Source organism: Hylobates moloch, unplaced genomic scaffold (assembly GCF_009828535.3).
Source record: "Hylobates moloch isolate HMO894 unplaced genomic scaffold, HMol_V3 SCAFFOLD_5, whole genome shotgun sequence".
NCBI lineage: Eukaryota > Metazoa > Chordata > Mammalia > Primates > Hylobatidae > Hylobates > Hylobates moloch.
The window spans coordinates 141,310,080-141,324,786 of record NW_026652280.1 but is presented as its reverse complement, the minus strand read 5'-3'; the positions used below and the strand labels follow the sequence as shown (position 1 = coordinate 141,324,786).

The 14,707-nt window shown below is 42.4% G+C and overlaps 1 protein-coding gene across 2 annotated transcripts in view; it reads right to left on the bottom strand.

Moving 5' to 3' along the window:
• MCOLN3 (mucolipin TRP cation channel 3) overlaps nt 1-11,399 on the bottom strand; it is a 30,436-nt gene extending 19,037 nt beyond the window's left edge. The window contains exons 1-3 of one of the 2 annotated variants that reach the window (XM_032155475.2): nt 11,295-11,399; nt 8,038-8,267; nt 3,942-4,109 (exon numbers count right to left, since the gene is read on the bottom strand). In XM_032155475.2, coding sequence (XP_032011366.1) covers nt 3,942-4,109; nt 8,038-8,265 — 396 coding nt within the window. In that variant the 5' untranslated portion in view covers nt 8,266-8,267; nt 11,295-11,399. The remainder of the gene's footprint in view (nt 1-3,941; nt 4,110-8,037; nt 8,268-11,294) is intronic. The other variant, XM_032155476.2, reaches the window with a different exon arrangement.
• Nucleotides 11,400-14,707: the final 3,308 nt, after the last annotated feature.

The following is a 14,707-nucleotide window of genomic DNA, read 5'->3' as shown; positions in this document are numbered from 1 at the left end:
TAGGGCTAATCTGTGCACAGTGAGTTGGTAAAGTGTTAGGATAAGATAGGTGATTATGGCACCAAGCTTTCTGTTAGCATTAGGATTGGGAAAGTGAGCCAGAATCTATGGTAATAGAAGCAAGCTTCCTAAGCTAGTAAACAACATTATGTTTGGCATATAGGGATAAAGTAGAATAATGCTGGAGATACTCAGTTTTGAGATTTTTGTTTTCCATTTAAGGTACCCAGTAGACCAGTGTGCCTAGAACATATGATGTGTAATGGGAGGTAAATCAGGAAAGGTAAGCAGGGGTCACGAAGTGCAGTCATAGCTGTGATGGGGCCCTACAACCCTCCCAGAGTCCAGCTGTAATTGTCGGGCAGTCCCCACAGGAATCACCTAAAGGTCTGAACCTCCTGACCACAGAATCTTGTGTCTTAAACCTTTTAAGGTCTTGAACTGTGAAAGATCTGAGGCCCACGGCTGCAGGTACCTATTCACATTATACCTACATACACCACATAGTTATGTCATATAATATATACATTAACTATATACGCTATAGCCAGACTTCCTTGAGCTCTTCATATGGCTCTTTGTGCAGGTCTGAGCATCTGGCAAGAACTGGGTAATCTAGGGAAGCAGCAGGGCTGTGTCCAGCTAAAGGGCAGCTCTAGAGCCCAAGACAGAGGGTTACGGGACAGAAATGTGGTATGAGATGATGGTTGGAACTAACTGGTGGAACTAACGATGGCGAGACGGCACAGAGCAGCCAAGTGGCCAAGGCCTTGGTGGAGCTTTAACTAGACTGGGCATCCGTCCCTTCTGGTCTCTGCAGCTCTGCCTTGAAAGAAGGAGTTTTCAGTCAGATTCATGGGTCCCAGGTCAGCCTTTGAGTGGTAATATAAAAACACATTAAATGTCCTTAGCTAAATGCTGTGGCACCAAAAGCAAGAGGTGGTAGGGCAGGGGGTTAGGAAAGAAAGGAAGCCATCCAGAAACAGGAATTTATAAACTATGTTTGAGCTGCAAGAATAAACGATTCCCAGAAGACCCTGAGGCCTTTCAACCTAAGCCAGAAGACCAGAAGCAAGAAACAGCCTAGGGAGTGGGTGGAAGGAGAATATGAAGCTCATCTTGGATGGGCAGTTCTGAGTGCTTGTGAGGTAGGTGTCTGGCAGTGTGGGCAACTGCTTGGGAGTCCCTTCATCATAGTGATGGCTGAGGCTGGGTACTGTAGGTCGTTTCTCCAGGAAAAGGACCAAGCTTTGAGGACTGCTCAAATTTAAGAGGCAGATGAAAGAAAAGGAGCCAATAAAGCTGACCCAAAAATTATTGAAGAAATAAGAGGAAAGCCAGGAGACAGCCTAAAAAGAAAATAAGTAGGTCTCTCACATTCAAATATAGAAACATATATAATAAACAGCAGTGCTGTTATAATCACAGTATTGGATCAGAATGAGCCCTGGAGATTATCCAGTAGGGTGACATCTTGGGGCTAAACCCTTGGGGATAACTAATAGTCATGGATATGCTTCTAAGAACTGAGATGCCACTGCCCTATTTGTCAGTTCCTCTCAGTAACAATCACCTCAACTATTAAGTAAGGAAACTCTATCTTCACAGAAAACAAAGATCCTTCCTGTTTTAATAATAATTTACATTTTGGCCAGGTGCAGTGGCTTACACCCGTAATCCCAGCACTTTGGGAGGCCAAGGCGGGCAGATCACTTGAGGTCAGGAGTTCGAGACCAGTCTGGCTAACATGGCGAAACTCTGCTTCTACTAAAATTACAAAAAAAAAAAATTAGCTGGGGGTAGTGACAGGAGCCTGTAATCCCAGCTACTCAGGAGGCTGAGGTGAGAGAATTGCTTGAGCGCAGGAGGCAGAGGTTGCAGTGAGCCAAGATTGCGCCACTGCACTCCAGTCTGGGTGACACAGTGAGACCCTGTCTCAAAAATAAAAAATAAAATAAAAAATATTAATTCACATTTTTTTCTATTCACTTTTCAGAAGCCTGAAAGAGAACTGACCTCATTAACACTCAAAACCCTACTTATTCATAAAAATTTTGATCAAGGCACTTTTTATCTTCAGCTAAAAGTACCTATTGGTGCTTAGAAAAAGAGTAAATCATCTTAGAAAACAGTAGGGAATCAACAGTAGGGAGTCATACATGGAATGTATGTGTCCCTCCAAAGTTCTTATGTTGGAAATTAAACCGCAATATGATAGTCTTAAGAGGTGGAGTCTTTAGGAGGTCAACAATCATGAATAGGACTACTGGCCTTATAAAAGGCTGGGAGACATTAGCCAGGCCATTTTGTCCTTCTGCCTTCCATCCTGTAAGAACACAGCAAGAAGGCGCAAGCCCTTACCAGTGGTAAGGTGAGCGATCTTGGACTTCCCCGGCTCCAGAATTATTAGGCAGAAATTTCTGTTGTTTGTCTGTTACCTAGTCTTCTATTTTGTTGTAGCAGAAGGAACAGACCAAGACAACTAGAATAAAGCAGGTACATGCATTTCCAGAAGGAATGTGGAAATCTGAAAAAGCAGAATGGCCTAAGTGCCAAATACTACATTTTGAAGACTGAGTCTAGGTCTACGAATAAAGGTTAAGATGATTTATAAGGAATTTAATGCACTTTGGGAGGCTGAGGTGGGAGGATCACTTGAGGCCAGGAGTTTGAGCAACCTGGGCAACATAGGGAGACCCTGTCTCTATAAAAAAAAAAAAATTTTTTTTTAATTAGCCAGGCATGGTGGTGCATGCCTGTGGTCCCAGCTGCTTGGGAGGCTAAGGTGGGAGGATCACTTGTGCCCAGGAGGTTGAGTCTGCAGAAAGCTGTGACTGCACCACTGCACTGCAGCCTGGGTGACAGAGCGAGATCCTGTCTCAAAAAAAAAAAAAAAATTGAATGAATTGTTTACCTCTTGCCTCTATCCCACTCCCCGCCACCCCCTACAAAAATACCAAACTACCAGTTTAGATCAGACTAGCTTTAGAGAAACGTAATATACTTAAAATTCTAAAAACTGAGTATCTCCATCATTATGCCCTTTTCCCCCTACAAGCTATAGGACATAATTCTCTTGCACAGTTGATGTAACTTATTTCTATTCCTTTAGATTTCTGGCTCATTTTCCCAAGGCCAGTGCTAACAGAAAGACTTCATGCCATAAATATGTATTTCATCCTAGCAGTTTACATCTCACTGTGCATAGACTATCTCTAGAAAATGAATCGCCATGATTACACTATAATAATTTTCTGAAGAAAAATTGTAATAATTGTGAAATGTGTTCTTCAAACTAACCCAGTCTGGGAATGCTGACTTCAAGGATGCTTTCAATGACACCTAGAGATTTAAAAATTTGGGGTCTTGAGAAAGTATTATTTATGGCAAAAATATATATAACAAACTCAGAATAAAATACAGTATTCATCTATATGAAAAACAAGCTTGTTTTTTGTTTGGCAGTTAGTCAATGTCCCAGTAAAATCATTGTCATGTATGACATAAAGGCCTTACTTTCAAGTGAATTTTTAGGTCTTGGTTGCTGTACAGACTCTGAAAAGTTAATATTCTCATTATTTGTTAAGGGGCCCTGAAAGTATACTTTCAGCTCTGAGGACTTAATGACTACTTATACCCAGGATCATAGTTAGTAATTTCAATCTTTGAGACTCCCATGCCAAGCCCTAACTCTGATTCTTTTAATTAAATCTTCAAAGTTTCTGCCTTTCTGTTACTAAACAAAAGCTTTTCTCAACTTCTGGTTTTATAAAAATTTGTTGACAATATTTTCAAAAAATTAAAAATAATTTTGTATGTGTCATTTCCAAGCAGAAATGTTCACCCTTCTCCACTTGAATGTCAGTTTCTATTATGTACATTGCCACCATTTTTCCAGCCTGTTCTTTTTCCCAAGTAAATAATGCACACACTTGATTTACCTGGTTCACTGCGAAGATTAACTGATCATACACGTCACTTTGTGTGTACACCGCGTATGTGTCATCCATTCGGTCCATATATCCTTTTAGGAAAAGGTGTTTGAATGCTATAGTATTCTCTTCCTTGAAAGCTACCACCATCTGGTTACTTAGCCCAAATAAGACCAGCTTAAAAGAAAAAAAAGAAAAGGTAAGAGGTTGGAAAATGTGGGTAGAAAAAGCAGAGCAGAAAGTACAGGGGCTTGAACAACAAATAGAAGAGTTTAAAATGAATTCTCTGGGACATCAAGAAGGTTTTGCAGCAGGTGGATAATAAATTAAGAAAGACCAAGTCCTATGACCAAACTATATTCCTAGGTCTAATCACCAAAACCATGACAGTAAGACCAAAAATAGAAAACATCCTTTCAACTCATGTTTAAAGTATATTAACATAATGTGTCCTTAATAGTCATGCAGGATTGACCTCAGCATTTTACGTGAAACTCACTTGTTCACACACACAAAGGTTTCACTGCACTGTTGTCATGTTAACCTAAGGCCTTTGAATTATACCTAAAAGCTTACTATACAGCCGGGCACGGTGGCTCACACCTGTAATCCTAGCACTTTGGGAGGCCAAGGCAGGTGGATTACCTGAGGTCAGGAGTTCGAGACCAGCCTGACCGACATGGTGAAACGCCATCTCTACTACAAACAAAAAAGTTAGCCAGGCATGGTGGCGCATGCCTGTAATCCCAGCTACTCCGGAGGCTGAGGCAGGAGAATTGCTTGAACCCGGGAGGCAGAGGTTGCTATGAGCTGAGATTGCGCCACTGTACTCCAGCGTGGGCAACAAGAGCGAAACTATGTTTCAAAAAAAAAAAAAGCTTACCATACTCTAACTCTCTCTTTTGACTTCTCTTCCCTCTCACCCAAACCTCTGTCTCTCTGTTCTCATACACACATGCACACACAGGCGCACACACACACCACATGCTGTACATGCTGTAAATTGAGAAACTACACTCTTACTTCAATCCCAGGGTGAGGCAGAGTATATTTGATATGGAAGGCGGGAACAATGTTGAGCACCTATGTGCCATACACTATTCCAGGAACTTTCCTCACACTAATCCTGCAGTATATTCCTAATACACCAATTTTAGAGATGAGGCTCAGAGAAGTTACATAATTTTTTCAAGTCACATCACTAGCCAGTATTGATACAGTCAAAATTGAAACCCATGTCTGACAGACTAAATCTAGGTTCTCTCCACCCTGTCATGCTACACAAAGTAATCCAGGGTTTGATCAGAAAAAATAGAGCAGGCAAATCTTTTCCCCTCTCCCTTCCACATATGATATATGGTCTGCACCCCACACATATCATCACTCTGCACCTAACTCTCATTTCTGCAGAGTTTCTTTAATTATCCTCAATAAGATGATATCTTGATATTCTGGGGATTTTGCATCTGTTGAAGCTGATGACCAAACAGCCCCAAAGAATTCCCAAAGATATTCTTACCAGTCATTCAAATACATGAGTACCTCTCAATGTGTCAGCAGTGAGCTAGGGACTGAGGATACAATGAGAAGACAACTGGTCCCTGCCCTCAAAGGTTTAGTGGCAGACAGGAATAACAATGGCTGAGAGAAAACTGCTGTAATTCAAAGAGTAAGCCAGGTAGTGGGAAAAGAGAAATTTTTAGCAGGGTGTCTATCATTGTAAACATCTTTCTTTTGCTGCTGCAGACACAAAATCTCCAGTTTAACAGAAGAACCACCTTGTTTTCCCTGAGATAATCGGTCACCATTTGCTCATCTCATTTGCTCAATTATAAAGCTGTCTTTATCTAATATTTGTTTTATTGCTCTGATATAAATTAAGGAAACATCACAATTAAGAAACCCTCAGTTCCTTTTAAAAACTTACCTAAACACCTTTTACATGCTTATTACTAGCAGCCTTAATATCTTAAACCATTGGCCAGTTTTCCTTTGACCACCTTAGTAAACATAGAAAGGTAGATGAGCTCCCTAAAAATTAAGAATTACGAACATAAATCTTAGAGAAAATAAGTCTGAGTTTGAATATCAGTTCCACTCTTCCAGTTTCCTGACTATGACAGGGTCCTTTTCCTTACCAAGCCCCTCATTGTTCTCCTATGTGAAATGAGGACACCACTACCTACCCTCCACCTTGTTTTAAGAATTGAGTATGGGCCGGGCATGGTAGCTCACGCCTGTAATCCCAGCACTTTGGGAGGCCTAGGTGGATGGATCACCTGAGGTCAGGAGTTCAAGAGCAGCCTGGCCAACATGATGAAACCCCATCTCCACTGAAAATACAAAAATTATCCAGGCATGGTGGTGTGTGCCTGTAATCCCAGCTATTCAGGAGGCTGAGGCAGGAGAATCGCTTGAACCCAGAAGGCGGAGGTTGCAGTGAGCTGAGATGGCGCCACTGTACTCTAGCCTGGGTGACAGAGTGGGACTCCATCTCAAAAAAAAAGAATTGAACATGATGACATCTATAAAATGTTTAGCCTGGTACACAGCAAACACTCAAGTGGTACCTATTATTATTCTAAGTATAAAATATTCATGTTCAATTGATACAGGCTTTTCCCCTTTATAAGAAACAATAGACATAAACTTTTCACTATTGAGACACACCATATTATCACTCAGAAGTTAAGAATTTCAATTTCAACTTGCCAAATATTTGGCTGAGAATTGAACATTCATTTTCAGGGTAATATAATAGAGAGAATGTCTGCCTTCAAAGTCTTGATATTGCCACTGTCTAGCCATGTGACTTTTTTTTTTTTTTTTGAGACAAGGTCTCGCTTTGTCACCCAGCCTGGAGTGCAGTGATGTGATCACCACACCTGGCTTATTTTTGTATGTTTTATAGAAACAGGTTTTCGCCATTTTCACCATGTTACCCAGGCTGGTCTGGAACTCTTGAGCTCAAGCAATCCACACACCTCAGCATCCCAAAGTGATGGAATTACAGGCATGAGCCACCCTGCCTGGCCAAGCCATGTGACTTTAAAAGAGCTCTATGAACATCAGTTTCCTCTTCTGTAAAATGAGCCAGTAGGAATGCTAGAATTAAATGAAATAATGTACTGAACAGGGTAGTCACTAAATGTTTGCTTCCCTTGATACAACACCTAGCATTAGAAACAAGCAAGAATTCTACCAACTTCATATGATTGTAGAAATTGCCTTGGTTCCCTAACAGTCATAAGCGTTTGTTCTCAATTCGCAGTTAAAATTAGTAATACTCTATTTTTTAATCTCTCCTTCAATACCAATTATTTATTTACTTAGGCATTTTTCACCAACTTAGGAAGAGTAAGTAATAATAAAAATAAACCTATCACATCTATTTTTCTCATTAAAATCTGCTTCTATTTTGCCCTTTGCTTTTAGCAAGAGATAATTTCACCAACAGGAAAACATTTTCATAAGAATAAATCACAACCAGTATATATTAAGAATCACAAAATATGGTTCTCCCTTTCCCCAAAAAAAATATTAAAAGAAGCCAAGGAAATGAGATTTAAAAGCTCCCTTTGAACTAAAAAGAGGTCCTGTGTTTCACTAGCTCCTGCCACTCCTCTTCTGTTAGTTAACTTCACATTCTTCCATTGCATAGTTCTCATGATCACAGGGTTGTGAGAATCTAAGAATTTGCCTGTAGCAGGAACCCTTTAAGTTTCTGAAGAGAGAAATTCCCAGGAAACTAACTAGGAAGGAAAAGAAACTCCTAATGTTGGACAACACTAGTTTCCATGGCTTATTTAGAAACCAGCTGAACCTCTTCATTGGGAGGCAAATATTAGTTTTCTTTTCCTGAAAACTAATTAGATTATGTGACTAAAATTATAACTTAGCAAACGATAGAAGAAAAAAACTAAGAAAAAAGAAGACAAACTCACAAATGTTGAAGACAGAAGGGTCTAAGATTGTATGTGTTCTTATCTGTTACTGTCCTATATTATGCATATAGTTAAAAGTTATTAAAAAAAGAAATCACTGTCCATAGTTCTCTTTGTAATTAAAAGAGGCTTTCACCAAACTCATGATCTGAGATGCTTACCTGGATAGTCACCATTGCAATTTTTAGAATTTGTATGGCAAGTTTCCATGGTTTTCTACCTCGAGCCCAGAACTTCTCACAGGGATTCATGAAAAAAAATTTGAGTTTTCGCCGCATCTGGTCTTCTAATAGAAGCTCCTCAGATGGAGATGTATGCTGGTTAAAATTGCAGCGATTTTCCTCTTCATGAGAGCTGCAGCTACTTACAACTATCTCAGGATTTGCCATCTCTAGAGGAAAAAAAAAAAACAACAACCAACATTTCCATTTAGTGAGTAAAGACACAAGTCCATATTCTTTAATATTGCAGGAAGAAGCCCATACAGCTCTGGTTTTAAATAAGCACCATTGCTCTAAACTGCATTTTAGATGTTTACAGAATCAGTTCTAATGTAAGACATCACTTTTTTATTTGTTTTAATTACAAAGTGAATTTTCACCTAGTTCAAATTTACCAAATTCAAGGGCTGCTCCCATTAGTAAAAGATTATATGTACACATATATAGGATGTATATGTTTTCTGCCTCACTCAGTATAGTTAGAGGATCAGAGACCTGAGGACCTGGGGGAAGGACTTCAGAGGGTAGGTGGGCCTTGAAGTTATACGAAAACTTTAATATATGTGGCTGTGGACACTTTTTCCTGGGAGGTAACTAAAACTTTCACAGATTATCAAAAAATGTTTAAAACCACCGAGTTAAAGATAGCAGGGTGTAGTGTAAAGAACCAAGATTCAGTTTGGTTTCTAATCCTGGTTCCATGACTTGACATTTCTGCAATCTCAGGGAAAAACACTTAGCCCTTCTGAGCCTGTTTCCTCTCCAGCAAAATGGGAATAACAACACCTACCCTTCTATGATTGTAGCCAGAATTAAATAGTTATGACTGCAGAGAGCATTAAATAAAACAGCAAACAAAGCCTTTGCATAGGGTCTAGCGCTAAGCAGACTCACCTACCTAACACCCACAGCAGACAGAATGGCTTCCTAGAAAGCCAATAAGGTTCTTAAGGGGCAGTATGAGCCTCAGGAAACATAACTGTTGTACAAAGGGGAAAGCAGGCCCTCAGTTTAAGCCTAATTCCCAGTCTGTGGCATCACTTGTTACAACTTTTTATTGAAGGCCTTATATTTATAGCATATTTTCAAAGTACTTCATATCTATTTGTGGGGGCAGGTGCGTTTGAAAAGGGTTGGGTTGGGCTGGTTTTATTGTCTTCAGAATCAGTTTTTTCAAAGTGATGGAGAAGTCACTCTAGCAACTGGGATGGATCTTGGATTTTCCCTCAGACTAAGATTGGTATTATACTATGGAAACCTGTTCAAAGTAAAAATACCCCAAACCATGAGTAGCGTCCTTCCATACAGAATAGAAAGGCAGGCTTTATTTGACGTTTTAATAATAACTTGTACTCAGCAATGAAGGAGGAAAATTGTAACCTGCATTTGTACAATATCTTACAAGTCACTGGTTAGATACCATGCTGCTTTCCAAGTCTAGAACCCCACTTTTGATTCCAATTCAAGCATTCTTAGCAAGCCCAACATCTCCGAACAATAGATACTGGCTATAAAGAATAGCCATGGGGAAGGTTTTTAAACTCTTGTTAATGAAAAGATCAGTAAGGATACTGCTGGATGAATAAACCATAAAACATATTTACTGTATGGCACACACAGTACCTTCAAAATGAAATAATTATTATATAACTCATTAAAGTGTGGCTCATGTGTTAAAATGCCTGTCAAAGCATAAATGCAGTAATTCTTAGGTAAACATAAAGGAAAGAAAAAGTTATTAATAAATTAGAATTTTCACTTAACAGTTTTACTTCCTTCAAAAAGGCAGGATATTTTAACCAGCATTTAAGGAGACTTTATCTATAGGACTTAAAACGCAGATGATTTCATGTTGACCAAAGCTCGCATATGAACACCAACATAATGATGAAGCTGTTAATATGCATGTTGGTCAGTTGTATATTGACACTAAGCCCTTTCCACTTTGATACAGGGAAAATTAAATTTTAAACAAACTAGCCACACACCATGTAACAGTAACCCACAGGAACAAAGAGAAAACAAGCCAACCAGCATCTATTCAGCACATCACAACGAGTTGTCCCGGAAGACATTTCATTCACCAGGACCAGATGCTGACCTTGGAAACGTTAGCTTTACCCAGTCTGAAAAGCCCTTCCGAGGGTGCACTTTTAAAAACTGCAAACTGTCGGGAACCCCAGCAGCTGAAGGAGGTATTCGCAGCCAGCCACCCTTGACTTTCACCCGGAGCGCCGGCGCGGGAGGCAGGATGGGCAAAGGACCCCATCAGGAGAGGCTACCCTACGAAGGGGCCATCCAGAGAGGCTACCGAAGTATCTATCAGGCATGCTCTTAGAAGGAGCAAACGGACACACACAGGTTACCTATTCCTGGAGGGCAGAGGCTTGATTGGAGTAAGCTGTAGAAAATTGGAGAAAGCCCGGGAGTGTATAAATAGCAAAGGCCTCCCACCCAGTTGGCGACAAAGTTATGCAACCTCGTTTTTTCAGAAGCGCTTTCCCACTTCACCAGACACAAAACTTTAGTCTCTCCAGTCTCTTTTTTCTTTTTCAAACAAACAAACAAACAACAAGGGTTGACACTTTCGTCGGGTAGTCTGTGCGAGAAAGAGCCTCAGGGTTGCAGCAATGTCCCAGAGAGGTCGCTGCCATCCCCGGGCACTGCCGTTGAGCTCAGACAGCCGCAGCCCGGCTGGCGGCTGCTTTCAGCCAGCGCAGCGACCCGGGTTTGAGCCCCCACTTCCAGCCGCCCCACCTCTAACAGGGGGACAGTCCGCCTTGAGAGGGGCCAGCCGAGCCGCGTCAAGGCCATCTGGAGCCCCGGCTGGCATCCAAGCCTTCTAGCCCAGGGGCTCCAGGCGGGGGTGGCTTCCAGCCCTCTGAGCCCTGGCCACAGGTGGGCGGCAGCCTGGAGGGGGGACCAAGGAGCAGAGCACCCCCACCCGCTCAGCCCCGGGCAGGCCCGGCAGGCGCGCACCTCCACTGACCTGCGGGCGGCGTGGGGGCGGCGCGGAACAGCTGCATCTCACGCCCAGCTCCAGCCCGCCTGCCCTCCATGGCGCCGACTGCCCCGCCCGGCCCTCCCGCGGCGTCCCCGACGGCTCGCTGCCTCCCGGCCTCCCGGGCCCTCCCTGTGGGCAGCGGGCGACGTTCCCGCGACACCCGACGCCCCGGGGCGGCGCCCGGCGGGCTCACCTAGGGGACAGCGGGGAGCGGCCGCAGCTCCGGTGTCCGCGGCGAGGGCGCAGGGCGAGTCAGCGAGCGGCTCCAGCAGCCTCGAGCCCCGCTCCGCCCAGGGTCAGACGGGAGGAGAGCGCCCTGTCCGCCGCCCGCGCATCCTCCCGCCCCCGCCGCTTTAACTCGTGACCCTGCTCCCGGCTCGGGTTCCCGCCGCGCCCTGTCGGGGGCCGCCTTTCAGGAGCACAGGTGGGACGCAGGAGGCCGTCCGGAGGAAGCCGGCGTTGTGCCCGTTCCCTGCCACCCCCACCCACCCTATCACTCCCTTCATTTTCTCCCTGAGCAACCCGCACCGCCCTGCTCGGGTTTGCCAGGTTTGCTCAGGAGCTGCTGCCGGCGCCGGGGGGGCCACCCCCTCCTGGCCAAGGCCACTCAGGTGGTTGCCGGGCTCCGCGGGTGCGGGATCTGCAGAGCCTAGCTCCGGTGAATGTGAGGCCCCAATGCAGCCTCCCATTCTGATTTTTGCATACAAGGTGAAATCTTGAATGTCTTAGCGTTTCAAGCCTGAACCTTGTTCCCTCCCTGGGTCTTCTAGTTTCAGACAAGTGCTGTGAAATGAGTGGACAGTCGACTAGACTCTTCTGTAGATTGGGGGCTGGGGCAGAAAGAGCCCTGGGAAACTTTTCCAAGAAATGTAAATAGAAATACCTGAAGTAGACTTTGAACCGTAATCTTTTTCTTCATAAATTATCTTTAAATATTAAACCTAATACCCCTTATCAGGATTGGATCAGGAACTTTGGTTAATTTTAATTATAATTACTTTGGATTTGTTCTGATTTTTAATTTTTACTTATTTATTTTTTTGGCCACGGGTAAGTTGGTAAAGGTCACTGAATTTCCCTACTAGGGTATTCCTGAAATTAGGTCGATACCTAGCAAACCTTTTATAAAACCTGTTTTCAAATCTCAGACCAGTATGCATGGATTACTAATAAATTTTTGCAACAGGGTACAAGAATTTTATGCTGTTCATCAACCTGGATCCCACATACTGTGAACAAGGTAGATACCCAGGAAGGATATAATTGGCACAGTCAATTCTCAAGTGCAATTTGGGAAATATAATGTAATCTTTAATCCCCATATGCCTACACACGATGTAATGCTATCTCCTTACTTGATGGTAGCAGTTTGAAATGCTTGATTGTTCAGGAACAATCTGAACTTTGGAGAGGTTCACAGCCATAAATGATGGCACTTGCTTAACCCTCGTTTTAGCTGTTATAAGGACCGGTGAATAGAAAAAGCCAGGTTTTGGAGTCAGACAGATGAGGGCCCAAATTCCCTTCTGTGCCACTTATTGGTCTCTAGGGAGTTACTTACCTTCTCTCAACCCCTTTTCCTTTTATGTGCAATCTGTAAAGTTAGCCGAGAGAAAGGACGAGAGAGAGAGAGAGAGAGAGACCGAGACCCAAGTTCAGGCAAGCCTTTATTCAACCTGCCGGCTGCTCCATTACAGACAGAGGAGGCAGCCCTGAGCTTACAAAATGAGGGGTTTATGTGGGGGAGAGAGACCCTGGAGTTGTTTGTTGGTTAACTCTGCCACATATCACCTTGTGACGTTTATGGTACCGGAGCGTGTAGGTAAAGTTTGTTTATGCTTCCCACGACCTCCCACTGTGCGGTCCGGATGGTTTGTAATTGGATTTGCTTTATAGCAGCAAGGCCTGATAGGTAAAAGTCTGCTGGCTTCACCGCGGTGCCTAGATAGGGGCTTAGAAATGTAAAAAGGTTTGTGGGAAGGGGAGGGGTGGTACGGAGAGGTTTGCGGGGTGGGGGGGAGTGGTGTTGGCAGTACCAAGAAGCTTTTTTGGGGCAGCTTGTCCCTAACACAATCTAGCTAATAAAAGGAATGGTGATTTTTAATTAATATGATACATGTAAAGCACCCATTACTGTATGAGGCATATGTGATGTGCTTATAAATGCTGATTCCCCCTTTTTATTGGAAGACTTAATGAAAATATAAACCATATTCATAAATTACAAGGCTCAATATTATTAAGATGTCAGTTTTCACCAAGTTCATTTATAGATTCAACCCAATCTCAATGAAAATTCTAGCGAACTGTTTTGTAGAAACTGACAACCTGATTCTAAAATTCCTATGGAAGCAAATGCAAAGAATCCAGAATAACCAAAGCAATTTTTAAAAGCAAGATAAAACTGGAGGATTTATCCTACCTATACCTATAAAGCTATTTAAGCTAAACAACTTGGTACTGATGAAGAGAGACATATAGACTACACATAGGCAATGGAACAAAATAGAATCCAGAAATAGATTCACACATATATGGTCAATTGATTTCTGACAAAGACGTTAAAACAATATAAAGGGGAATATTAAACCTTAACAATCAACATAATGATGTTACTGGCTTAAAGGAATACATTGACACCAAGTCAAAAGAAAGACAGGAAACACTGACATCAAAGGTTTACATAAACATTCCTGGAAAGCAGGAGAGGAGTGCATAAAAGAGAAGCGGTTAAGATCTTATCAGTCAATCTTGCTTTTAACTTTTACAATGTGATAAGTATGTGTTTCTGGACTTGTCAGTGAGTCATTCTTGTAAATAAACCTCAATACATTTATACTTATAGAATACATTGTGTTAATCCAATTAATTATATTGCAAGAAATAGGTGTTGGAAGCAAAACAAGTCCCTGCATTGCTAATTTCAACATATGATTCTTTTTCTTTTTTGTTTTTGTTTTTGTTTTTTGAAACAGGGTCTAGCTCTATTGCCCAGGCTGGAGTACAGTTACTCGATCTCAGCTCACTGCAACCTCTGCCTCCCGGGCTCAAGTGATTCTCCTGCCTCAGCCTCTCGAGTAGCTGGGATTACAGGCACATGCCACCACGCCCAGCTAATTTTTGTATTTTTAGTAAAGATGCGGTTTCACCATGTTGGCCAGGCTGGTCTTGAACTCCTGACCTCAGGTGATCCACCCACCTCGGCCTCCCAAAGTGCTGGGATTATAGGCATGAGCCACCCCACCTGGCCTCAACGTATGATTCTATGTAATGCTTTTGATGTTGCTAGAATCTCCAAATGGTATCTTACTATTGTAACACATTTTGGTGGACGACTGACTACGTATACAACACCTCTCATAAGATTATAAGAGTTGAAAAATTCCTATCACCTAGTGATGTGATAATGTCACCACAATAACGTTGTAGAGCAATGCGTTATCTACCTATTTGTGGGGATGCTGGTGTAAATAAACTACTACTGCACTGCCAGTCTATAAGAGTGTAGCACATACAGTTACTTGACAATGATAATAAGCAACCATGTGATTGGCTTACATATTTGCTATACTATTATCATTATTTTAGAGCATACTTCTGCTTGAA